The 27,820-nt window shown below is 39.1% G+C and overlaps 1 protein-coding gene across 3 annotated transcripts in view; it reads right to left on the minus strand.

Annotated features, from left to right (window-relative positions):
• The window catches only part of AGBL1 (ATP/GTP binding protein like 1), a 300,344-nt gene that overhangs the window by 189,806 nt on the left and 82,718 nt on the right, over positions 1 to 27,820 (minus strand). For 2 of the 3 annotated variants that reach the window (XM_010717492.3, XM_010717491.3), the window contains 11 exons: positions 26,463 to 26,671; positions 21,675 to 21,855; positions 20,664 to 20,737; positions 18,596 to 18,712; positions 16,987 to 17,585; positions 15,433 to 15,516; positions 14,767 to 14,853; positions 14,266 to 14,414; positions 11,423 to 11,510; positions 5,246 to 5,390; positions 1,619 to 1,772 (listed from right to left, as the gene is read on the minus strand). In XM_010717492.3, the coding sequence (XP_010715794.1) occupies positions 1,619 to 1,772; positions 5,246 to 5,390; positions 11,423 to 11,510; positions 14,266 to 14,414; positions 14,767 to 14,853; positions 15,433 to 15,516; positions 16,987 to 17,585; positions 18,596 to 18,712; positions 20,664 to 20,737; positions 21,675 to 21,855; positions 26,463 to 26,671 (1,887 nt within the window). The remainder of the gene's footprint in view (positions 1 to 1,618; positions 1,773 to 5,245; positions 5,391 to 11,422; positions 11,511 to 14,265; positions 14,415 to 14,766; positions 14,854 to 15,432; positions 15,517 to 16,986; positions 17,586 to 18,595; positions 18,713 to 20,663; positions 20,738 to 21,674; positions 21,856 to 26,462; positions 26,672 to 27,820) is intronic. The other variant, XM_010717493.3, reaches the window with a different exon arrangement.

Here is a 27,820-nt window from a genome sequence, read left to right on the forward strand (position 1 = left end):
CTTTGTTAAATCAAACCATTAGCTCATCTTTTTATTCTGTATCCTTGTTGGAAACATATATTTATTGGGGCAGAAAACCTTGTTCACTGCATATCTCATCTGGGTGACTCCACTCTCCAATTCCAATTTCAGTTGCCCTACTAAGACCGTGTGCCAAGAGGTTTGAAAATTGCTGTCAACAGCTAACATCTGAACAGGTGACCATCTGCAGAGTGCCAAAGATTTTCCATAACCAGCTTCCCCCACCACAACTCCCACCCACTGGTTTTCTGTTCTATATGATTATCTATCACAGAACAAAAGTTCTTAAGGGCAGGAATTCTCTCTTCATGGCAGGTGCTGTTCATGCCTGACACAGCCAAACTCCATAATCATGTACTGTATGTGATATTGTAATGTAAATAATGCCAATAATAGCAAAGCCAGCAATATAATTTTCTCCCTGACACTGCCTCCAGTTGCCATCATTAAGGCTGTCTGCAGGCAAGCACCTGATGAACTCCCATGTAGGCTCTGGTTTGCAATTTTTTTTTCAAGTTTGCTTTAAAATTTCAGCCCTGAAAAGTACATTTATGCTCAGAAACTTGCTAATACTAGAGTAAAAAAAAAAAAAAATGCACTGGTACAGGTTCTCAAAGATGCTGCTGAGTCAGTCTCCTCTATGGAGGTGTTCAAGACTCATCTGGACACCTACCTGTGTGACCTATTGTAGAGAACTTGCTTTAGCAGTGGGGTTGGACTTGATGATCTCTTGAGATACTTTCCAACCCCTGCAACTCTGTGATTCTGTGATTATTATAACAAGATCTGGGCTCAGGATGATTATATTAATGTCAGCATAACAGCTGTCACTCTAACCCTGAATCAGGAGAGACAGCAATAACTTCCCCAACTCCGACATTTGATATTCCTTTTAGTTTATGTATTTGGCATGGACATTATGAGACGTTCAACTCAATTATCACCACATACTTCTGAAAGGAGAATTCCATTATAAAATATATCACAGAATCTCTTTGGAAACAGCTAGCCTAGTATCTCATTACATATTTGCATATCAACCCATAAGATCCTAAAGCAATGTAGATCTAAATCTAGAAGTTCTCCACCTATGTTACAGTTATTTTTAAGAGCAGAGGAAAGAACTCTTTGTGCCTTGTTCCACAGTCAGGGAGAAAAAAAAACAAATGGTTGCTCTCTTAATTCAACCTACATAAAGGTAGTCTGACGTTTCAACTTGAAAATCAAAGCTAATCCAATGTGATGCTAACCAGAATCTTCTTGTCATTTGCTTTTGTTTACACAAACTTAAGTAACATCATTAATCAAAGCCATTGGAGGTCTAAATTTTTTACTTTCACAGTTAGAAATAATCATCTTTAGACTTAGCATGATAGAAATGACAGTCATCAGTAGGTAGTGGACCTTCAGTCAGAACTAGGGCAAAATGCAGGAAGCTATATTATGTCCAGATGGAGCTTCTGGGCATGCTGGAATTTGAACAGTACACTTCAATTACTGTACATATCCGGGAGTGATCTCGTACTTTATTGGCAAAGAAAGGCAAGAAAATCAAGTTACCAGCATTTTTTTTTCAATACTTCATTTGTCTACTTACAGAATTGCTCCAAGTCATCACTTTTTTTAGATTCTGGCATAGCAGTGATTGTGAGCAATGGGCACGTATTTCCTCTCAGTGTCTGGCAGAGTGCCTGTTGCCTCCAGTAGACCTTCTTAGGGTTCCTACTTTGTTCCAGGACATCAAGATGAGACTGAGAAAGAAGAAAACAAGCAGATTCATCAGTGAGTCCACTGTCGATAAAATCTGATTTTATTCCACTAACTGTATGCCATTTTTGGCACTCATTTTATCTCTTGCTAACTTACCAGCTCCTCTCTCCTTCCAGTTAGTATCACTTCTTTGTACATGCCAACAATATCCATGAGCCATTCAGAATGCACCCGAGTTCACTAAAGCTGCACATGACTATTAGCTATGTCATTTTACCAGAACAGTTCCTAGGTACTTTTATTAGTGCCAAGTAATTTCTACGCATACATGAAGTCCAGAAGAAAATCACATATTCTTTATGTATAGGCACCATGTAGTATGTGTGAAAAGTTGTCCTTTTTAGCATTCATAGAACTGGCTGGTTAGCTGTCAAGCATGTATTGCTGAGACTTAGGAACAAGTCCAGATTAGAGGCAGTCAAAAAGTTTACATGAAAACACTGTGTATCATCATTAATGGATAACATAAGCAAAGGTATCTTTCTAAGAAAGTACTTAAAAATAAGAGGTTTTATTTTTTTTCCCCACCAGATTTCATGGTTGCCAGTTTTAAATAATTCTTACATAGAACAGCTCCTTGAGAAATTTGAGAAAATGAATAGTCAAACTAAAAACAATATCTTTTTGGAACTAGTTCTGATCGCCTCATTAGACACACAGCCCTTCACCACCCACACAGCAGATGACGTGCAGATCTCAGTGGCTCTCTGTCTTTACACTGTAAGTGAAAGTGGCAATGATACTTCAAGTAACCCCACTGCAGGGTGCTGCTAACTGCTGTGGAATACAAGTTGTCTAGCTGTCTCTAGACTGGTATAAATAGACATATTGCAGTATGCATGATGCTAACAGGACCTTAACTACAGTGCATGAGAACACAGAACAACCTTTACATTCCAAGTGTTTGTGCTAATGAGTCAGGGCTAAATCTTAGCCAGTGTTTAAGGGACAAGACATTTATGTTCCTAAAACCTCAAACTTCATCTTTCAAACTGCTTTCTCAGTGACCACTTGAATGTAAACACAGAACTGAAATTTACAGTCATCTATGCTGCAAAACAATTAACATACTGCTCTATAAAGTAAATTCAATTATTAGACCCATTTAAAGAGCTTACATAGATACAGATAACTCAATATCATGATTTACTTATGTTTCTAATCCCAGTGAAATTTAATTGGGTATAGCAGCCACAGAGATTTCAGCTAGATATCTAAACAATTAACACTATAATATAAAAACAGATAAATTACTGTTCATAAAATAAATACAATTACTAATGGACAAAAAATAATGAACTGCAGAGTGCACCCAGATCAAATAGGATTCCACAGCATAGTAAATATGCCTGTAACTATTAAATATATATGATATTTTAAAACGTTTCCAAATGACTAACTCCAAAAACAAGTTTATCTTCTTCCCTAAAGCACCATATATTTAATTGAGCCCTTGGGTTCCTAATCACTTTTAATTTATTACTGATATGTAAAATCAACGTACTCTAGCAGTGGTCAAATGCTTTAAACTAAAATCTGCTGGTACACAGACCCGATTTAGTTTATCACTGTGGAAATTGAAGTAACATGGAAATGTGTGAATTGCATCACTCAGGATATTCTAAACCATTCCAAGCAAATAAGCTTTTTAGAATTATTAGATGCAACAATTTTGCTTTGGCTAAATAGCTGTACAGAACAATCTATCGATCTTTTCCATCCATAATTCTCATTTACCAATTTTTATGGTCCTAACTGAGCCTGAGTTCATTTAAACTTTTCCAGAGGCAAAATTTCCTTCAACTTCAATGAGCATTCTATTGAAAGAGGTGGTGAAATACTTCAAGACTTGGCCCTGCAAGTCCAGGAATAATATCTTTTTCATCTCTATTCTGTTCATCCAGGAGTAGGTGAGATATTCAGTGATTCTCAGAGCATGGAAACTCTCCAAGACTCTCCTGCTTTTCTTGTCAGCGGAAGGTAGAAATCAATAACAGTAAAACAATGATGAGGCACTGCATCTCCATAATAAAGTATGGTGGTGAATAAGCCCACTTACTTCTTCAGTATTACATTTGTCTTGTCCCCAACAGACTGTAGTACATACGTGCCCTTAAGGCTATAGGTCAAAACCCACTCCTGGGAGAAAGCCTTTTCCTCACTGATACAGAGGAATAGTTGGTGGCCATAAGCCTGACGAGAAGAGTGCTGGTAGGCACAGTTTGGACCATGAAGGCCTGAGAGGCCTTCTCCCAGATACTGAAAAGCAGTTTCTTTAAACGTCCATAATGGGATGCAAAGCACTTGACAAGAGACTGGTTTTCAAGAGGGAATTAATCTAATTAAACCATGCTGGCAGCATACAGAGCTGCAAGGCTACGAAGTAAGAGAGTACTTTGTACTCTGTCTCCCTCAAAAATCTGTGTGTGCTTTCATATCTAATAATGGCAAATTAATATCCATGTAAAAATTAGAATAAGACTTTATTTTATTTTATTTTATTTTTTTAACCAAACCACACTGGTTTGGTTTCAGAACTAAAAAGGCTAACAGCAGAAATTTATATATATATATATATATATATATATATATATATATATATATTTTCTTTTTCTTTTTTTTTTGCTAGAGGGCAGAAATAGTGGGTAAAAGACTGACCTATAGGATCACTCTTCATTTGCAGTAATATCCTTTCCACCCTCAGCAACAAAGCAAAGCAAATCCCAGAACCACTCATTTTTCTTTTATTCTACTTTCCATTGAGATCTTTGGTTCTCCCACATTAATCTGAGAAAATATATTGGATGTGTTTACCAGAAAACTCCCTTAACATCAACTTTTGACCAGAAAAGGCTATAGGAAACAAATCTTTCCCCAGAAAGTAAACTTGGTACAACTTAATAATACACTTGATGCTTTGGATTTATATTTTCTTAGTTTCTGAATCAACAGCACTCATTCGTGGTGTCACAAACACCTCCTAACACTCCAACTGGAACAGATGAAACAGCTGACAAGGAGGATTTGAATGAAACCCAGCACTGTGGTATCACTCTGCTTGTGGGTGTAGCTCTGAAAGCTGAGCTGCTGTCTTCTGTCAGAAGCAGCAGTGAGCAGCCTTTACTTCTGACTTGTCATTAGCTTTAGAATCCTCCTTCTTCTCTCAGGGGGATACCACACCTCCGAGCAAATGGAGACATCTTTGGTTTGCATTACCTTACAACTATAATGTTTGCACTCCAGCTTATTCCATAAAGAAATCATTTTTCCTACAACATTCTGGGCTCTGAAGCTAACAAAGCCTGAAGCTTCAAGTAAGACAATGAGAGCATCATGATAATTAAACAACTGCTTGTGAGAGCAGACCTCTATGCTATCACAACATCTTCTCATTCTCAAGCAGCTCTAATCTGTCAGGCCTGCTGTCTAATCTAGATGGACATATCAGCATTACCATCATTGCAGAGTAGGTGTAGGGGTAATGGTAGGCCAGATAGCAGACATCATCTTCGTGAGGGAACTTGATGCTGAAGGTGAGAGTGTAATAGCATTTCCCTTTTAAGCTTCCTCCTGCAGCTGCACTGCAGCGGTAGTGGTTTCTAAAGGAAGAGAAGAAGAGGGAAGTAGAAAGTTATCACTTCCAGATGCAAATGAAAGAACTAAACATTCAGAGAACTATCTATCCTAAATGAGTTTTCACCTCATATTGCAGATGAGCTCCAGACTCAACCCACTGTTGTGCAAAGCCTGGGAAGGCCTCTTGCAAATACAATCAATCCAATCCCAGTAGCAAGAAGGACAAAAAATAGAACAGTGCTCATCAACATTCCGTAGTATAACAATGCACATGTCAGCTATATGAAAAGTAGGAAGGCCTGATAAACTGTGGTCCTGCTAGACACAAAAATGTTAGAAGCATCATGATTTTAAGCACCACTGAGCAAACCTACTTTCAGGGCTCTGTTGGGATTCACTGTCCCCACAGGCAGGTGAGCAACAGAACACTACAGAACAGCATGTAGCAGTGTTGAACACACCCAGACCCAGCTGCTCCAGGATGGGAACTCTCATAGGAGGTAAGAGGTTATTTCATTTTGTGAAGGTAAAAATAAAGAACCTAATGCTAGTTCACATAGTGCAGTTTAGATATTTAAACTAATGCATTGAGCTAACATTGATGCATTGCTTCCAAGAATCAAGATAAAACTTCTTATTGACATGCTTAAGCAATTCCGTATGAAAATATTCTGTGAAAGCTTGAAGACTTCAAAAAGACAAATAACTCACTAGAATATGAAACCAGTCATTCAGGAAGACAAAGGATATTCCAGGAAAAACACAGGACATTTATAAAAACCTTTCAAATGTCATCAATGGCTCCCTCCTGTGTAGGAAAAGGAGGGAAAAGGGTTTTTATGGAGGTTGCCTACAGAGACTTGACTTCACGTATATTTGCAAGTTAAAAGCTAACCAAAAATCCTCTTTTGGAACTCCCCTTTTCAAGTCCTCCAGTCTCTCCCTGTACGGGAACATGAGGGTCAGTTCCTCTCTAGGAGACAGGGGACTGGGCTTGACATCAAAGCCAGGAGGTCATGAGCCTCGCCAGCCAGGGTCCTCTCCCACGGTAACTGAGCAGGGCATGCCCAGGGATGGCAGGCATGTTCAACCATGATCCATGAGTTTGTGGTAATGAGTCCTCTCTACAGCATAGACAGGCAAGGACCAAGTGGCCAGGACAGAGTTTAATTAGGGCTTCTCAATCCATGGGCAAAGGGTGTTGGGTGGAAGACACAAAGGAGGTCGGTCAGGGCCATCAAGGCCTATTAATGTACTCAAGCCCTTGGAGATCCCTGCATTAAAACCACAAAATTTTGAAGAGAGCTTCTCAATCTATTCCCAATGTAGTCTCTTGCAAGAGATGTACTCTGATAAAGAGATGACTTGAGACTGGGTAAGAAAGTTTTCTTTCAGCACAGATGAAGAAACAATTCATGCGCTTTAGGGAGAAGCTTCACAGCAAATTGCATCCACAAGTACATTTCAAACAATATTTTTCCCACACAGCACCAATTATGCTGTTGTGGAACCTTCTGATTCTGAAGGACTGGGAGGTTTCTTTGACAAATGTTATCATCAACGTTGCATTAAAATGCAAAATAGAGAAGGCAACCAAAAGACGCAATTTCAGCTCCTGAAATTTACAATACTAGTTTGTTTTGCTGCTGTTCATTCTTGTTCAAAGGGGTGGAGAGAAAAGGTAATTATTCTTGTCAAACTCTCCAAAACAATCAGCTCTTTTTCATACAGAAGACACAATACAATGCTGTTGGGTTGTTTGTTTTTTTGTGTGTGTGGATTTATTTATTTATTTTGTATCTGAATGTAATAGTTAGAAACATGTAAATGATACTGAGTGGATCAATAGACAGTACAGGAACACTGAGTCTCACAGGCAAACTGAAAACCTGTGATTTTATCCTCAGATGAACCCATCACCCCAACACTTTTCTCACAAATAAACTACTGGAGTATTGGACAAAGAGACTCATTAAAAAAATGCAGTGAATCAATAAATATAGGAATACCTACAGCAATTTTTTTAAAGGTCAGGACAGTACCATTTGATCTAGATCCCATTAGTTTTAATGGTGAAGAATGATTAAGAACCATTCCTGTATTGTGGGGAAGGAAAGGACTCACCTCCCTAGCCTCTAGCTTTAGTCAGCATTACTTGGAAGGTAAGATAACCTTCCTCATGGATAACTTTCACAAAGTGCTGAGATCATCTGAGTTCTCCCATCCAAATTTGTATTTGTGGTCAAAGATACTGGAGTAAGCAGGACTTTGCAGGAACATACTCCCTATATGTTTTCCATACACATTTGGGAAGTCTTCTTTTGGTCCAGTAAAATCTTATTCTTCTATCATCAGTAATTCTGCAGTCAAAAAGTCTCTCCTGTATAAAATGGCCACCTAACCCATAAGCTCTGCGCCACCAGACACCTCTGACCTTGATACTACCCTAGAAGACTATGCTTCTTTGCCCCTGTAGTGCTCAGATCTGATGATCCTGAGAGTACAGATGCACAGCTCTCAAAGTGCTTAGCAGTCTACTTCATTCTTCTTTTGAGCCTCTTTGCAATTCCAGAAAACTACCCAGATGCTTCTAGACTTTGAATTACCTCTTGCCACCAATCTGGGAGCAGCAGGAAGTTCACAAGTGTTTTTGTGAGGCTTCACTTTTCTTCACTCATATGCCAGAAAAACCACCTGCGTGTGCACAACGTAAACGATCATGTATTCCTACAGCATATAATCTGTTCCCCTCACAATCCATCATACGATGCAGTAACTCTGAAATAAACTTTAAAAACAGCATTTTTCTTTCTTCCCTCCCTCTTTCCTGCAGGTGCTGACACCCTGAGATGGTTCTTCTGCTTCCTTGTTACCACACTAGGCTAATACTTTTTCTTCCACATCCCTTTTTCAACACTACCCTGCCAGCAGGAAACCCAAATTAACAAGCAAGGAAGAGGCTATTATTCTGGACTATTCTGGGCTTTGCTGGTGCTGCAGCCCACGTAGCGTTTGTTGCAACGCTGGCATGAGATTTATTTATCTCAGTAGGTGAGCATCAGTGCTATCCTCCACTTACATGCCCTAACTTATCTTTGCCTACTTATATGGGAGCTGAGATCATCTTTCCTCATGCATTTCTACAGGACCGTGCACGATGAGGGCCCTATTCTGACCAGAATTCTACAGTATTACTGACAGTTATAACACAGTTTTCCTAATGAACTGAAACACCATTGAGCAAGATCTCATCTTCTGTCTGGAGAGTGCAAATGTATTTTCACCTCTCATCTGTATGGTCTTGATGGAATTAAAAAAACGACCATAGCAACATCTGTTCCTCACTACTTTATTTATATTCTCTTTCCAAAAATGTTCCCAAAGTCTCATGAGCTCTCTAGAAGATAATGCACTTGTTACTAGAAAGGAAATAAGAGACCAAAGGGTGCTTTTTTCCTTTTAAAATCATCTTACAAGTTGTATCTACCATGCCTTTCAGTCACTTAATAATAATTAAAACATTTTGCTTGCTGCTCTCCTTCAGAAATAACATACAGGTAATATATTTTTAATACAGCTATGATGACAAGTTAATAACAATTATAATAATACTTATCACTTACACTGTGCAGTAATTTTTTAAGCTTAAAGTACCTTTGCAAGCATTATCTAATTAAAACTTGCCTTCCATATATCTGGGCAGTAGGTAAGTGACTAATCATCCATGTTGTATAGACTGGAAAAAGTGAAACATATACAGTGAAGCTTTTGGCCAAAGATAGACACAAGCTGGTAAAGGAGCTGCATTCTACCTCAGGAAATACAACAAGTCTTGCTCATCTTATCTTCTAACTTCCTGCCTGAAGGTGATGGAATACACAGCACTGTGTCAGCTTAGACTAAAACGGCAGAAGAAAATATCTGTCTTGGATTACTAGAGTGTTTGAAAAAGAGCCTAATTGGAAAATTAACTGTTTATCACCTGCATCCCTTTGTCCAAAACCCATCTACCACTTGGAGTTTGTTATGCTCATTTTACAATGTGTCCCAGTGTGGTACATGCACCACGCTTTAGTAGCACTTCGGTTTACAACCAAGTAGTAGCATTTAACAATTTGTGGTTCATGCCTAAATTCAGCTGTTACTCTGGGGCCTGCCACACTGGAAACTAGAAAATACACCACTTCCCCTTCAAGAGCCACATCCAAGTTAAGGCACTTTTATTCTCCTGGTTGTAGGCAGAATCCTATTCAAAGTAGAATGTTCCCATAAGCATCTTGCTACTAAGGCTTACACTCATGCTATGAACATCAGGTGCTACCAGTGCCACAGTGCTCTCTCATAGATATCATCATATGTATCAACCAAGACGTAGCTTGCTAACGATGATTCCTTACAATGTGATTATAAAGATGCTGAAGAGAAAAAAAAACCTAGTTCTGACACTGCTATGGCCACCAAATAGCAAAGTCTTTAGTGGTGATGTGAGAACAAAACACTCCATTGCCTCATTATTATCTGTGAACTGACTATTGTCTGGAAAAGCTAGAGGTTTTCTAATATGCCTAGAATGAGCCATGAAACCAAAAGGCACGAGCACGTTGTCACCAACTCAGCATGCTGCCATTGTTCCTCAAATAATTTGCTGGAAAGGAATATTATTCAGTGCATAAAAGCTGCCAAGACAGCAAGTGAATTAGATGATCTTATACTAACTGCAACTCTGTTTATCATGGGTGCATCCTGTCACATCTTGGAGAGGCAATAAAATAGAGCAGAAGCGTCACTCAGCCTCATTTTGACAAGAGCTCTGCTAATATTCTCTGCAACATAAAAGCTCTCTTGTAAGACATATGGGAAAGGTACGCAGTGACAGAGCTGTGCCACAACATTCATCTTTATGAGTGAACTATCCCATCTTCAGCAAAGATGAATGTCAGCAGAGATGAGCATCACCTGGATATTCCGTGAATATGCCTTTCCTCCCACTGTCCTTCAGCTCAGAGGTTGCCCTCAGTGAGAGCTGTGCAGCAGAAACAATTAAGGGCATTCCAAATTCATGAATTTGATGCTTTTGCCTGGTAAAAGTAAATAGATGAGGTCCCTTGCAAAATCTGCCAGTCCGTCCCCCAGGATATGTGACCAGAGTGAACAGAAATGAAATGAGATGCTCTCCCAGAAATACAAGCAGCGTGGTATCACTGCAGTGATCCTATCTCCTCCTATTCTGAAGCCATCATCAGAGCAACCACAGATGTACTTTGCCCATACTCCCTACCCTAGCACAATGACTTGATAATCAGTGAAACAAAAGGGATTTGACGTTCAGCGGAGGTGAGAGTTCATACGTATCTATAAGAATTCTTGTGTATACAGAACATGTGCGAATAGGAAATGAGACGGACAATGAGAAGTCATCCTAGATGAACATGTTGACATACACGTAATTCAACACAAAATTAAAAAACACCAAATCAATACAACTCCATTCTCTCATGTTCTAAACAAGAATCTGATTACTCGATTAATTGTACAATCATGGTTTAATCTTGGAAGTCAGCTGCTGTTTAATCACTTTACAGTAACTGTCCTGTTAATGACAGGATAAGCCATTGCTATATGGTAATTAGCACATGAAGCTTGCCCAGCTTGCATCTGCTGGGGTTGCTCATTTTATCTTGCCCAGAAGCCCATACTGAAAGAAACCAGAGGTTGCAGGCAAGCAAAAGGAATCCATTGCACCACAGTATGCTAGCTCTCAAGAGAGCAGCTTCAGAAGTAGAAAAGGTGAAGTGAATAAAGATTAGTTAAGAGTTTCCATTCTAGGGAAGTGTCTTCCTTCCAGGAGAAAGAAATGTGCACATGCCCTGTTCTCCTAAAGCAGATTTCGAGAACTCACTTTTAGCTGTCTCCTGAAGTTGGGAGCACACAAAACACAGAACTTGCATCAATTCAGAGGCGTTTAAAACACATGGCACTGTGGTTGGAGGTTAACACCATCTGTACAGCTAGCGGGAGGGGAACTGAGGAGTTACAGATATTCACCACTACTTACTTGTAGTAGCTGATATCGTGTCCTGCTCGAAGCCAGCGAGGCCTGCCCTGGAGAGCTTCCTTCACCGAATACATAACCAGCTGCATGCCTGCAGAAAACAAGAGTTTCAAGTGACATGACAGCCCTGGCTAGAAAAAGCAGAGTTGGAAAGAAAAAGAGAAAACAAGAAGGATTATTATTTTCTCTGTGCTCTCTTGGCAGACAGTTAATGCAAAGCAAATATATTTCCATGCTTGGTTCTACTGTAGCCATGTCAGTCCTGAAAACCACTGCCAGAAGAGAGCTGAATTAGGGTTTGTTAGAAAATAAATAATCCTGCTGGCCTTTGGAAAGGAGGACTTCAGCTGTTCTGTTTACAAACACATAGAGGAAGGGAAAAAAGAGAAGAATAGGAATCAACATATCAAGCAGATCAGTAATTTGTTTAGTACAGTATTTCATGCTTGGCTGCACTGTTATTGAATCCTTAATCCTGCCACAACATTAGAGGCCTGCGGTGCATCTAGAATTATACTTTCAGAAAGCAGCAAGAAAAACTGTCCTAGAGTAAGTTTTTAAACTTTCAATTAGACCTAAATAACACTGATTATTATGATTGATACTGACTACACTGAAGATCTAAATGCCGATAACAGCAGCATCTGTCTTTGTACTGCATTGTACTGGAAGATGACTTCTTCCTGACCTCCAAAACCTTCAAGCCCTGAGCTATGCAGCTCCATCTGAACTGTGCACACGTTTATTCACAGCTCCATGAAGCCAGTCCATTTGCAGGTCATTTTTCTAGCAAATTCTTTCACTCTGCCACCTGCTTGCCCTGTTAGTGGTACAGCAAGGATCCTGCCTTCGCAGATAGACACTGGGTGGCCCTAGTGAGGTGTGGGCTTAAGATCTACACTGCTCTCAGCATCCCAAATTCCATCTCATTCCTTTCCCTGTGAATGCAAAGCTCCATACATAACCAAACTGCCTCACAGTAATGATCAATATGGTCTGCCATCTTATTGCAGTTCAAAAAAAAAAATCAGTTTTTCCTTTCCGTTTTCCCCACAGAAACAAATCAGGTTTGTGAGACAAATCTCAGTATTTTCCAGGGTGGAATTCATAGGTGGAATAAAAGAAGGAGAGAGGTGGAAGCTGCATTTCCCAGCCTGCCCTGCTCCTTATCACAACTGTTTCACAAGATGCCTTTTCTGCTGATGTGAAAATTAGGCAGTGCCATCCAGCTGAGAGCAAAAGGGAAGAGAAGACTCAAAACAGGCTAATAATCAAGAGCTGTAAATTACTGCCACTCATGGCACTAAAGTCCTAGTATTATGACATGGGCATTAGCCCAGGGAAGCGCAAAGAAAATCTAGCAAGTAGGCAACACCTCTTACCCACAGTCTGTGTGAATATCAAGCATGTGCTGGCAGGGGCACTGAGCCTCACTCACCCAAGCTGAATAAGCTGGAGCATGTGTACTCTCTCAGTGCAGCACAAGCAACCCACAGAAGAGCTGTTTTAACAACCAGTCCCTCCTACGAGCCGTACTAAAGCATGCCACGGCTTACCCTCATTACACTGGATGCTTTTTTAAATGTTTTTCTTTCAAATATGTATTTTTCATTACACGCTTGAACATGCAAGTCATGTCCAATTTCAGTTTGCAAAAAGAGGTGAAAAACACAACAACAACAACAGACAAAATAGCAGATAATAAGCAATCTTCCACCAAAAATACTCAGAATCTCAAGCTATGAAGACACCAGTGGCTGTATCAAAGGTTGCAGTGGGGTTTGCAATAAGAAGGACCCAATATACTTCATTTTCAGGCTGCAACCAGACACACCATTTTTAATGGCTTGCTTATTCAAAAAGCAAAATAAGATGACAAACACAAAATTTGCTTTCATTTGGGATCTATATGAGAACTTGAATTTCAGCCCTTAGGGCTAAAGAGCAAATGCCTTATAATTCATTATGCCACTCATCCAGCTAGTCTCACAAATACAAGTGACATGTCATTCTAGCTCCTAGTGCTATTTGTTTTAGGTACATTGATCCTGAGAGTGTTCCCCTTGTGATGTTGAAGGTTGTATCCACAGGGTTTCAGAGGAATGTGAAGTCTGATATTAAGGACATATTAAACATTCTGAATCTGGTCTTGAACTGGTGTAAATTAGCACAGCTCCATGGAAACAAATGAAAAACTCTCTGTGCCAGCTAAGAATTCAACCCACAATCTTCATGCAGATTAAATAATTCCTCTGCTAAAATGAGCACTGAAAGCTAGGATTTGCCCTGTCTATTTCTAAGCAATGCAGCCTTTCCCCCGAACTATAGACTATGACAGTAGCTCAAAGACAGCTTGTTACAGAATTTTTTGTATCAACAGAAGTCTCAGCAGGCCTAAAGGCAGAGAAATGTCTTTCAATAAACCCAAAAAATCATTAATATTTGTTTGAGCATTATCTTTATTTATCTAAATCTTATTAGAGCTCTTCAAATCCTGTGCTACTCATTCAATCCCAGAAGATCCCCTTTCTTTCTTCTTCCAACCCCAGTGCTGTTCTTCCTCAGTTCTGGTTTCTAGTCAAAGAACAATGACCATTTTTTCCACAAATCCCATCTCAAATGGGATTCAAAAAAAAAAACACAGTTTGCTCCTCAGTTGTCTTGAGGATACAGAAAGGTTATTTCCATATTCCAAAGGTATACAAAATAACTCTTTTGGTGGATTTCAGTGCAAATAAAATGAAGCTTACTGTCTTCTTTGTAGACGTGGAAATTTCAAACCCTTATGGCATGCAAAGTATATCTATGTGAACAGAATGCTATCCCAATTTCCCAAAGACTCATACCGTAATTAAACTGGCTATTGAGCTTCTCACAGTTGATAATGTTGAAGCGATAGGGAACTGCTAATTTCATGCCACGGACTTCAAAGTAGAACCACTGGTGATGCTGGTTGGTGTTCACATCTGCATTCATAATTAAATCATATTCAAACCTGTTAATGAAGACAAAGAAATGGTGCCCATGAACATCCTACCAATCCACCACTGAAGCTGTTGAATGTAACCAAACTCATTAATATCCTATCAAAGAGCTCCATCGAACCAGTGGTGTTCAAACACACGTTCAAATATTCACAACATTTTAGTCACGTAAAACTTCACGAGCTCTGCTTTCTCACTCCTGATTCTTTCAGGACATCTAAATATTGGCAGGCATCGTAAGCTCTGCATCATAAAACTTGCTGCCCTGGCTGATGCTTTCAGAACCCAGCAGAACCCCAGCATGTCATATAGTGAACAGAGTACAGAGTCTGGCTGGGACACAGCCACTGCAGGAATACTTACTCACGCACTTGGATGGCTTTGCGAAGGTTACCCGATTCAAACTTGGAGAAGAATGTCAGACAGCATGGAGCACCTGGGCTTGAGTGACTGCAGCAGGAAATCAAAGCAAAGATACCAAATAAGCAGGTTGCTTCAAAGACAAGTCCACCCCAGCACCTTTTGTATATAATGCAGGTTTTCATAAACTTTTCATAAGCAAGACCCTGAGAAGTAGCAAAAGATTAGCAAATCCATAATCTCTCTTCCAGCATCCTTCTTGACTCTTGCTTAATGATTCTAAATTTCATCTTCTTTTTCTTTCCCAGCAATCACTTTTGTCCCAATTCTTATTGCTCTCTTCATTCTAGTTACTTTCATCCCTGACTTATTCCCATTAGTTCATTAATTACACAAGCCAACTCAATACAATCTTTCCATTATTGTCAGTGATAGTACAGGGCAGATGAGAAGGCCACAAATCAGACAAAACTGCAGTCAGTTTCAAAGCAAATCCTTTCCCCAGAGCCACATGCCAGGAATCTACTCCTGCAGTAAACTTTTCCTGTTGGGCCTTGCCTCCTCCATCACTTCTTGCATATCTTTTTCTGAGGTTAACCAAGTAAACAGAGCTCACTAGCAGCACTGACAATGCCACTAGTTACAATACCCTGCATTTAGTTTACCCACCTGGGCTCATCTAAATCAAAAACAGTTCTTCCAATCAAATCACCAGGCTGGATTAAGCGACGAACATCATCGAGTACTTTGTCCCTAACAAAAAAAGGAGAAAAAAATAAACAACAAATTGTCATGACACTGTGAGAAGTCTCAGTAAAGGTAATCTAGAAGAAATGTGAAAAGGCTTTAAAAATTCTTTTGAAGGACTGGTAAGAAAGATGAGTTCAGCTAATTCCACATGAACTTCACCTGTATTTACCTATTTACTTAACCATGAGAAAGCTTATACTCCATTTCCATTACCACAAGTTGCCTTGAAACAACTTATTCTACACAATTTTTACTCTTTGCAGTATTCTATCCAGTCTGTTTTATCCCTGGTTTCTTTCCAGTCAATCTCAATCCTCCAACTGGCTAGTGTTGCCCCTATAGGAAAATATGTCATAACTTTCAGACTCACTCATCTGTCTCCCAGTGAATCTTCACTCCAAATCAGTCTAATTTCTACTCATTATTAAACTGAGGTTCTCTGATCCCAAAAGAAGATCAAATGTGGAATGTCAGATTTACTTCCTGACCTTTGCAGCAATCATGTTATGCCCTGAAGCATAATATGATTATTCCCATTTTAGCTGTACAGTTACACATTATTACAATCACAAAAGCAAAGCCCTTAGAGCAACAGTGGAAGAAGATGGGATCATGAATTTGCCTCTAAATAAGACTTTTAGCTTTTGTGTTTGCTACAGAAAGAATTCCCTCTAGATGTCAGAAAATAGTGCTTCTTCACAAACTCCATTTGGTTAGTGTTCATCACCTTTAAAGTTTAGCTCAGAGTCCTGTATATTCAACCTCTTTGTTGTTTGGTTATAAACTCCTATGTCACTAAAACAAAACACAAACTCATTGCACACAGTCACCGATGGAACAGAAACAACAGTGGTTACAAAGAGAATTTCCTCTCCCAAAACAGCATTAAAATACAGCTTTCCCTTCCACTGTACACTTGAAATGACAAGAGAACAGAAACTTCTAGCTATGTGCCAAAGGGAAGACTCATTTTCATTCTTTCATCATGTTGCATACCCTAACTCTGTGTCTTGGTCTATCTACTTTAAAGAAAAGGCACTCACAGATGTTTCTCAGTGCTCTGACCAGCTCTGGGTCTCACTGCATACATAGCTATACTGCTACTGATATATTTATCAATAGCTAGATTAATCAATAGCAGTTTAGAATATGAAATAGGTGAGTGTTTATAGACTCACAGAAGCCATAAAAATCTCAGTCCAGCATGGCCTCCGCCACCTTTCTCTACCAAACAAAGAAAGCAATGCATAGGCAAATTCACCATTCCTCCACTGACACACGGGATGTCAATATCAGAAACAGGCCTGTTGGTTTCTAATCCTGTTCCCAATCCAATCAGATGTAAAACCTAAATAAAAATATCCTGATTTGCAGCCTTCCTTCTTGTGGCAAACAGTCCAACATTTTTCTATAACTTCCTAGGTAACTCAGAGATGTGACAGTCAGAACCTCATCATATTAAAGCACAATCACCTTTGAACTCCATAGTGCCGATCCAACATGGGCGTGCCATGAGGAGGAGGCTGGTGGCCCCAGAAATCAGGGAATGCCAAATCTCTGTAGGCTGGTATGGACTTGGTACATTTGGCCCTGGCTATGTAGAAGTGAGGGCTGTGGAATGGAATATTCCCTTGGTGTTCCTCCAGAAGGTCTGTCATTATTTCTGTGGTCTCTGATCCGACTCCAGAACTAGGATCAATTGAAGCCTCACACTCAGGGTTAAATATTTTCTTGTACCAAGGAGCCTCTTTTGGGAGGGGACATGGAGAAAATGTGTGACTCTTGGCTGGGTCTTCTTCATAGGAGTTTGCATTTTGGACTGCTTCTACAATCTCTCTCTTTTCACTGATAAGGCTCCTTGAGCATTTCTCCTTCTTTATTGAACTCTGCAGTGAAGCTTTGAAATCCTTCTCCTGTGGATCTGATCCTGCCTCTGTGCCACTTTGGTTCCTCCATCTATGGTTTGGATCTTCCACAGAATTACCACTTGGAATGAAATGAGATGAAGTGGAAGGAAGATTCGCACTCCTGTCTTCTGACTTCTTCTCTTCTTCGGACTCTGAATCAAGCTCCTTTAAATTTAAAAAGCAGAAGAAATTAAAAGAAATTTTAGGACACATCATGCCTCCCTCCAGAGAAAATCTTGCAAGGAATAAAGAGAAAATATTTCTAGATCTTCCAAAATAATAAAATAACTCATCCAACAAGACAGCCAAAGTAGAACTACCTACCAAAATTCCTTTATCCACAAAGTTGTTTCAATTGTAGTCCTCCAAAAATAAAAAAGATCAGATGGAGTAATATCTGATCAAAACCCACCGTTATCATAAATTTGTTAAATAAATATCATTAAATATCATCAATTTGATAAAGATAATTCACAAGGCTTTTTTTTTTTTAAATTAATGTTATAGCAGGTGAAAGGAGATCAATCTATCATTAAAAACTCCACCCCTGTCTTCATGCAAAAGTATAATTTAATCCCATTTAATTAATATGGACACGATAAACCTGACAGCACTGTACGTATAGGAGATACATTCATCCAATGGTCTTTTTTCCATGTTCATATTTGAAACACAGCTTTCAGCTTTCCTAAATTCACTCTGAGACATGTCACAAGTGCAATACTCCTCATTTTCTTGCCCCAAATTGCAACAGAGTAATTTGAATAGTGCATTTCAGTGGTAGTGCAATCTACTCCATCACTTCTTTCAAACCACTAGTTGACAGGATTTATTTTCCACATCTCATTCTAATCTTGATATTGATGTTGAAATTGCCAGCAAGGATACAAATTATTATCTGACAGATTTCTCATGTGGCAATTGATTCAGTAGCATTTAGTTAATCCATAGCCAGCCAAATGTGCATCAAACATCATCATTCTCTTTCTATTATTCTTGATTCAGGACAATAGACTACAGCAAAAGGTCTTAATCTTTGTTTTTCCAGCCCTATAAGACACCTAGGTTTGCTTTTGCAACAGTCTTGCCTGGTTATCTATTGTCATTACTCCTTTTCAAGTAATCCTTAACTTCAGGAATATTCACAAATAAAGGAAGTCCTGCCATGACTCTACCTGAAAATCATGGGAAAGTTCTGGACACATAGCTTCATATTGCCCAAGCTCTTCCTCTGGCCGGTCAAGCCCTGGCCTTGACCTCAATTTGTTTACATCTGTCTCCAAGTCATAATCCTACAAAAACAGAGATAGAAAAATATGTGCATATTTAGCATGACCTATATGTACTTATACATGACTGTAAAAGTAATATTCTGCATAACATTCTTTGTTTCCATTATCATACTGAATCCCGCAATTGCTTCCCCCAAACTCATGAGAACTCATAAACTCAATTAATATAATGGAAAATAGAGGCACAAAAAGAGAGACTAGGTTGTGAAAAAGGGAAATTTGGAATTTTGCTGTCTAGGAACATACCTGGAAATACTGTGAAAAAACTCAGTTAAAAAAGTATCTAGACCTACTTGCTTATACTAGAACCTATTTATAAGCATGTCAGCTTGAGAGGATCCGTAATAAGGGACATCAACAGCTACTAGTTGTTTCAAAGCACATCAACAATTTCCCTTATCTTGTGCAAACCAATAGGTATATGTTCTCCAGACACAGTTGGTAATATTTTGATTCAAAGAAACAATATTATTTTAAAAAAGCGTATTTACCAAGAAAATCCCAATAATACATCAAAGAAAAATAGCCTCACAAGCTACCGGCAAAACTGGAAAGCTTGACAGTTCTACCTTTGATTTAGTCAACCAAATGACATCTCTAATTAAACAGAATGGCCCAACTCAGCATCAGAGTTTGCAGGAATCAATTGCTCATATTTTACATTTCTCCCTCGACATTGTTGATACATAGCTTTTAAACTCTTTCCCAATCAATATTCTGTACTTTATCCCTAACCAAAAAAAACAACCAAACAAAACAAAAAAACCCAACAAAACAAACTTTTAGATAGTTATCACTGAAGTAGGGATAAGAATTATATCTGCATCTTTCATGTTTAAAAGCAACCATGCATCTATGTGCAACTCTCTATATCAGATTTCAGAACCAAAATGAAGTTTTGGTTCAAAAGTTATCTCACTGAGAAAGGTACACTGAAAGTTCATTACTTATTCCCTGTTTCATCATGGGAGATACACAACCAACATACCAAACAGATAGTATTTAAAACTCATATTCAGAGCAAACTCTTAGGCAAAAACCACCAAAGAAATGCTCACTTCTGCTTGGTAAATACATATGAATAATGAAATGGAACACATAGGATCTGTTTCTGAACTAATTAAAGAAGGAGATAAATTCTCAGTGAGCCTCATTCCTAATAAGCATCTTGATGAGCTCTAAAAGAGAAACAAAACATACATATAGGGCCAAGTTAGGATGCCGAGCTACTGGTAGGGTTTTCATTGTTGTTTTGTTAGTTTTTATACTTCCTTTTTTATATCGTGTGACAAATCAAATTAATAGGTTGGAGAAAAACAGGGCAACAAATGAAATGGACCTTCCACAGAAGTCTCAATCATATCTAAGTAGTCTATGTTTGCAACTTCGTTTCTTCCCAAACCAAAACACTTTCCCTGGAATATAATACTTCACACTTGTGTATAAGCTTGTATGTGCCTTCAAAACAAAAGTTTGTACAATCATCTTCAGCTGCTGGCTAGTTTTCTTTCGTCTGTTTTGCCAATTAGGTCATGGCAGAGAGAGAGTGCAAAGGGAGAAACCAGAGGTATTGAATATTACACCTTGTTACTTGTGTGCAGCAGCAGATAATGAAGGTATCTAGATTCAAACGCCTCACCTATAGCTTTTTCTTATGATAGGTGTATAGCCCAACTGTGCTCCGATACGGGAAGAAAAGGAGGGTTAGGCTTGCCTAGGTGATAAGCCTGGTAATTAATAGGATAAATGCAGGGGACTCTTCACTGAAAGACAGTCCTTTCTTTTTCCATCTTTCAATTATCATTTTATTATTTTATTATTCATATAACATACCCATGTGGAGCACATATATCTACATTGTCTGTTTAGACAATTTATCAGGATGTCAAAATGGACAATAGTTTATTTTCCAGTGTATGGATGATAAATAAACTGTCATTTACATACTTACTTCCTCTTTGCCCTCCACATCATCTTTATTCAGGTCTTTCTCCATGTCTTCCTCACTATCACTTTCATTATCATCTGCAGAAGAGAGATACAGGCAAATGCATTCAATCTAATATCCCTCTCAGGCCCTCCACAGCAATACGTGCCATCTCATGTGCGGCACACATGCCTTCCAACCAACACAATCCTGATTAAAGCAGATCCCATTTCTTAATCTGGTATAAATGCATTTGGCACTAATTCTCACAGTTTTTAAAGCTCTGTTCACTTGGAATCAAGCACTGCCTTTCAAAACCATGACAAATATCACCATGATACGGATCCAACTCTTATTACAAAGCCATAGAGATTTTCTGCTTGGCTGCAATGACATTACAGGATGCTCTTAATCTATATTATCTAGATTAGGGTATTTTACTGCTATCATCATTACAATATCTGAGTATCTTCCACGTGCAACTGAAAGCAACAGAGAAATTGCTTGTGCATATCACAGAGTTTACTGTTTCTTTGTTTCTGTGGAGTGGTTGTTCTGCCTGTGCCCGAGTTCTTACGTCCAGCAAGTGCCGAGATACATCATTTACTCATGTAATTTGCCCGCTATCTACTTTTATTTTAGAAAGGAGAAAGAATAATATGTCCCAAAATAACACCGAAGGCAGTGTTATCCCCACAGCCATGCACAAGCAGTTGCCTCCATCTCTCTTGCTGTCATGGAACTGTGGCACTCCCAGCCTCTGCCACGTTCATTCTGTTCCATTACTTTTTGAATCACAGATGGGTTTATTTACTTATACTATTCCCACCATTTATTTTAATCTTTTCTCATTTATTCTCCAAAGAAAACCTCCAAGCGTCAAGAAGATGTGGGGGTGGTTCTATCCCTAATGAGTATCACTGTAATGCAGGCTAATTTTAACTACAAACCTCAGGATAAGGCAGATAAGACTCCCTTCCCCAGACACTACACTTAATTCTCACATCATGCTCCATTTCCTCCTACCAAACTCACCCTTCAGCAATTTACCTTCAGATCCCATACACGGACGCTCAGTCTTGACGTTCCCAGGAAGAGGGAAGGAATAGGAACTTCTCACTGTCACCAGAGGCAGAGGCTCCTTGGGATAGCACTTTCGTAGAATCTGAGTCACAGTGGTTACAATTGGATCCAGATTCTTGCAAGATAAACAGTCCTAAGAACAAAAGAACAACAATATTAAGACGGTGTCTCTTACAATTGCCCTGCCTACTGCATGTGATCTCCTAGAAATGTTCTTCTGATTGCAACATCAAACCATTACTATCATGTAGGGTTTTTTCCCCTGTTTACAAAAAAATTAAAATAATAAAATAATAAAAAAATTAAGTTCTGGAGTCTATTTCTACAGAAATACAGGTTCCCAGGGAATTTCTATTCTCATTTAAAAGACCCTCTCTACTCTTCAACATTCGAGTCACAGCATACTGCATCCATTAGAGAGTATAAACAGTAGCACTGAAGAGATAAATTCCTTCATGCAGAGATCCTAAATTCTGACTGTCAATTCACGACAAAATCTGTGTTTCTGTATCCTTATTATTGCTATCTCCAGAGCTACTACGTCAGAACTAACACGGGTAAGCCAGGACAGCTGCACCATCTGAACTCATTCATCTCTAAATGAGAACACTTGCTGTACTCTCTTCTATATGGTTAAACATTGGACCAAATAGCCTGAAAGAACACCATGTATCACCTAGCCCAAAATACTGAATTCCTTCAGAATCTTAAATCTACTCTTACAATCCAATGTAGAAAACAGAAACATAAGGAGCTATGAGAGCCTTGGTCTCTATTTTATGCCTTTCCTTACTGCTTGTGAACCAGGATCATGCATGAATTTCCTACTGGACACCTTATTTTTATTGTAACAAGAACCTACCAGAGGGGAACATGTGCATCTTTAATGTAACAGACAGGCAGTTTAGATAACTTATTAATGCTGTTGCCCAAAGGCACATTGCTTAAACACATGCAATGTTCACAAAACCAAACCACCTTATTTTCCAAAATCTTCACATTTCCCCAAATACCATGTATATATTGTATCCATCCACAGCCTTCACCAGACTGACTAATCTATGCAGCATCCTTCCTAAGGTTATAAGTTGTACCATGCTTACCACCAAGCTGATATCTTTAGTGATTTGGGACTAAGGTTTAGCCCATCAGAACAGGAATGCAATTCAAACAGCAGGAATGTGCTGTATGTCGAAAGAGGGATATTAAAATAAGTTCTAATATCTAAAAACTTTGGTCTCTCTTCAGTACAGATAAAATGGTGCTCAGTGCTACTGTCTTACAGTCTATAGTTAAGACATAGTTAGGATGCTGGCTGGACAAGAATTCAGCAGATGCAGTAAGAGGTCAGAAGAACATAAAGCCCTTTTTAATAAGCAAGAACAGAAAAATGGCTGGGTTGATTTTTTTTCTTTATTTTTTTGTTGTTGTTGTACAGGATTTTAGTCTGTTTTCTCATGTATGATTGAACAGCATTATAAGATTCAGTGGGATTAACTAGGATTCCTGTAGGGAGACTAGAAAAATCATCTAAAGCTGACATGCTTACAGGACTCGCTACAAGAATCTTAATATGTATTTCTGGATCTCTGGCTGTCACAAACAAGGGTGAGAAAAAACAATTTTGAAAGCATCTCCAAGGAAATTCTACAGCAGTTAGAGCAAAAGCCAAGGAAACTGATTTCTATTTCAAGTTCACCCACTCATATGGTATTTGGATGCCTTAAGTTCACTCGTTATTGAAGAAAAGATAAAGCAAAGTTTGCATGTGGGGACAGAACAGTCTTGACTATAATTTACTATACTGTATAGTTTACATGCTACCATTTACTGAGGAAAACTGTTCTGTGTTTACCAGAACACAGTGAGCGCTCGGCTACAGCCATCTTAATTCATTTCAACATGAACTGAGCCAGTCAAGAGCAGGGCATTTTCATACTGACAATTTCCACAAGAGGAATTATTCAAGAACATTATTTGAAAGTAGTGTTTTTCTTCACAGAAAATTAACTTACAGATGTTAACAAGTCTTCAGATAAAAAATTGAATATTTTGGACTACTTTCATTACTGTTCATAAATTGCTTTGAAGTTCCAACATCACATGGTTTACAGGTGACTGATTTTTTTGTTTGCGTGTGAACTATCCTATTTATTTTGCAGTGAATGAGGGAGCAGAATGATTCCTTAGCCCAAAAACTCCATGAACAGCTAACCTGAATTCAGGGGATCTGCTTTGGGTTTCTGTAGTCAAGCTTTTTTCCTTAAAATCTATAGCAGTCTTACCAAGATATTAAAGAAAGGCTTAGATATTACACCAAGGTAAAAGATAATTATACTAATAGGAAACATAGAGGGGAATATAGAATAACATTAACTTAGAATAGACTCTATATACCAGATGAGCTTAAGAAATCACATGGGCAGATGATATAATAGCAAAAGAATGCCCTATACTATGGTCTTTCCTAAAGCAGACACAAACCAGTCTTCTTGTCTCAGAGTAGGCAGCTGTCAGTCACTGCATGCACAAAGCCAGACGGTTGCTGATGTGAAGAAACTATTTAACTGCCGCTGCAATCTAAGCAAGGCTTGGAAAAAGAAATGGAAGTAGGAAGCGTTTCATTTTCACAAATGATTTTATGGTCTAAAATTATTTTTCATTCCAGGTAGGAGTGGAACTCAATTTTTTTCTCCGAGTTCTCCACAAACCAAGTTGCACTTTGTCCCAGTCAGTGTAAGGAAACTGTCTTAGAACAACAGGCTCTTTCTGAAAAGTCATAAGCTTAAAGGCTGTAAAGGTATAAGCTCTGGTATTCTGGATACCCACGTAAGCCCAGGCACTTCAGCTGTCTGACAGTCCATACCATGAGCAGTTGGAGAGGGTTCAGTTGAAAACCTGCCCTGTGAATGGGGGCTTCACGGGGGTTTGTCATAACAAATCCATCCCAGCAGAGCTCTTTTGACTTCAATAGATCAAGGGGGAAAAAGTGTCTCAGCAGAACTTTTCTAGCCAGCCCGTAACACCTTTAAAATCACATTAGTTGGTCAATTTGCTCAAGACTAAACACCACAGCCAGCACACTCCTAAAGGCATTACAACGTTGTCTGCATAAAGAACCACTGCTTTCCCAAGCAGGAACTGTCTTGCCCTCTTTCTCTCCGAAATCTGCAGTTCCTCTTAGAAGGATGAACTTCCCATTTTCTCTCCACTATCTTTTTCTATTTCATCATCTATGAAGATGTTGATAAACTATCAGTGGCAGCAGTAGTCTCCACATTCGGTCAGATCTGAGAAGAGTGAGATCTTAGAGGGCTGCCAGACACCTACTGCTCCACATCTTGTGGAGAGACTGACAGTACAACAAAGAAGATAGTGAGCAAATGTTGAGCTTTGAGCCTATTAACTCTGGTAATTCCCCTTCCAAAATCAACCTAAGTAGCGTAGAGCAGAAGAGAATAAACTAGAGGCCCCCGAAGCTGTCATTTCCACTCCACTTCTAACCTTTGGACAGATTAGCCTTCTCAATGCTCACTGCATACTTAGTGTGTCATTTCCTGTTTATTCACCCAAGGTGACCCCAGGTTTGCACTTTTCATGGTGTTGCTCCTAGGCTGAGCTATCAGGAGATGTTAGCTCAGAAAAAAACATGGGCCGTAGAAGGCACCTGAGAGAGAATAAGCTGACATCTACCCCCCAAGCAGCTGTTACCACAGTCCCTAGTCAATTTTCTGCACATCAGGGTGTTGGCAATAAAGAGCTGATTCTCCCTGAAAGCTCCGCTAGCTGTGGCCACCTCATCCCGTCTGAAGGGAAGGCATGGGGGGAGGAGGAAAAAAACAAAACAAAACCAAACTTCTGTCATTCTATCTCCTACTGCTGTTAGAAATATCTTTCTAACAAGAGAATCATTCATGATAGCGACGGAAACAGTGAAGCAGCAGATATATTGCCTTACAGTCCAGTGTATTAGATAGAGGAAAAGCAGATAGGTGTTCATCCTGTATATGATGGTTCCGGAATCAGTTAATGCATCAACCATTGAGAATTACAGTAGAAATACCCCTTGTGGAATTGCACGTGTCAAGAACTGAAGGCTTCTCTAAAGGAAGCATGCAGGCAAGAGACAGAGAGGAAAATATTACTGTTCTATACCAGCCCTTTCTACATCTTACAGGGTTCCCATCTTCAGGACCATCATCTTTTTTTTTGACAGAATTACATTAACGTTTCACAAGGTTAAAATTGGGCCTACTGAGAAGCAAGTAATTGATGTTTGTCTCAACAAAAGCCTGGCTAAATCAACACTTTTTGGTAGAAAAGTGATTTAGTGGAATTATCCATCTGATAGAAACCTAGGATACCTGAAAGAAACCATGTCATGAAACACCTTAACTCTTCTGTGGAAACTCTGCAGTGCACTTTGGGAGAGAATGTCTAAGCAGAGAATTGAATATGATGGAAGAGAAAAAATAAACATTAAAAATCCTGGACTATAACTCCTATGAGGCTCGGTGGGGATTAATATTAGTTTTAAACGGGAACATTTTCATTGGACTGAAAATTATCAATAATTTTTATTTTGACATTATCATTTTTCACTCATGACAGAACTTCTTGCAGATGTAACATCTAGATTTCAAGACATGTTTACACTGAGAGAGAGGATGCAGTGCTAACTACCACTGAGAGACAGCTAACTACCAATCCATTTCACTAAAGCACAGAAGCACCATTTACCTGCACACTTGTGAAGAGAATCTCCATACCTCGAGAACCAAGGAAAGTCTCCCTGCCCAGCTGGATGTTGGTGATGTGCTTTAGGCAGAGCAGGAGACCTCTACGAATATAAATGTAGTTGTTGGAGACATCATTGTGATGCCAGTCTTGATAGAGTCTCAGCAATCCACCCAGATAACCTCTGTTCACTGCTTGTCGGCTGTTAGATTCTGAAATGAAAGAGAAAAGGATGAATTAAACTCTTTCAGCTGCTCATTCTATTTGACAGCCACACAGCTATGCAGTGCTTATAAACTCAGACTTTAACACCTCTTCCTCATCTCATGGACAAAGCTAAATCTTTTGTTGCTGTTGCAGTTCAAGACATTATTTGTTAAATATGAGCTAGGTTCTTGGAATTACAAAAAAATGCCTCACATCTAAGTGGATACAGTTGGTCAGAAGACTAAAAGAACGAAGGCTTTCTTTAAGCAAACCAAAGCTGGGGTAGGCACAGAGCCCTTATCTCCTTCCAAGTGCTAACAAACCTAATCCAGATCACAGCACTGTAAGCGTCCCTGAAACTAAAGGAACTCCTGAGGAATGAGAAAAGCCAAACAATAAGATTAGCTGACAGCAGGTCACACGCTCTTCACACAGAGTGTATGTATTTTAGTCCTGACAGAACACCTTGCTGAGATCAACAAACACACAAACCTTGTAGCTGCACAATCCTGTCAACTGTTAACTTCTAAATACATTCCCACTTATACCTCTATAATGAAAGCCACGTATCAAATTATTCTGGAAAATCATAGCCTGTCTCCTAACATCATGAGACAAAATAAAACCCCAGGTATATGAAAACTAATAAAATACCAACATGAACAGCATTTTGGGCTCTCTTCTGCTGCTTTCTGGTTTTGAAAAAAAATTAAAGGGAATGTTCAGATCATTTTTGAAGGTTTTACAACAAAGCTCAAAAGATGCTTTCAAAAATAAAAGCTAGTTTTATAAAAAAATATAAAAGGAAAGATGTGATGCTCTCTTAACCATGTGGCTCTAGGATACAGAACTCAACAAAGAAGATCAGAAAACTTGGTGATAAAAAGTGAATTCTTCCATATGACCATTTTGCAGCACAGCCCTTCGCCAACTGTGCTCCGTGCCCTGCCTCACAGGACAAATATGAAACCATACCAGATTCTAGGCTCCCTCCCTTCAAACTAACCCTGCCTAAACACACTTTCCCAACTGGTCTTGACATTTCTGACTGTGATAACACATTAGAAGCTGTCAGGAGCTCGCCAATCAACCAAGGGACCAGGTAGCATATGTGAGACTGGAGCTCAACTCCTTGAATACCGATCAGAGTTTTC

This window comes from Meleagris gallopavo, chromosome 12 (genome assembly GCF_000146605.3).
Source record: "Meleagris gallopavo isolate NT-WF06-2002-E0010 breed Aviagen turkey brand Nicholas breeding stock chromosome 12, Turkey_5.1, whole genome shotgun sequence".
Classification (NCBI taxonomy): domain Eukaryota; kingdom Metazoa; phylum Chordata; class Aves; order Galliformes; family Phasianidae; genus Meleagris; species Meleagris gallopavo.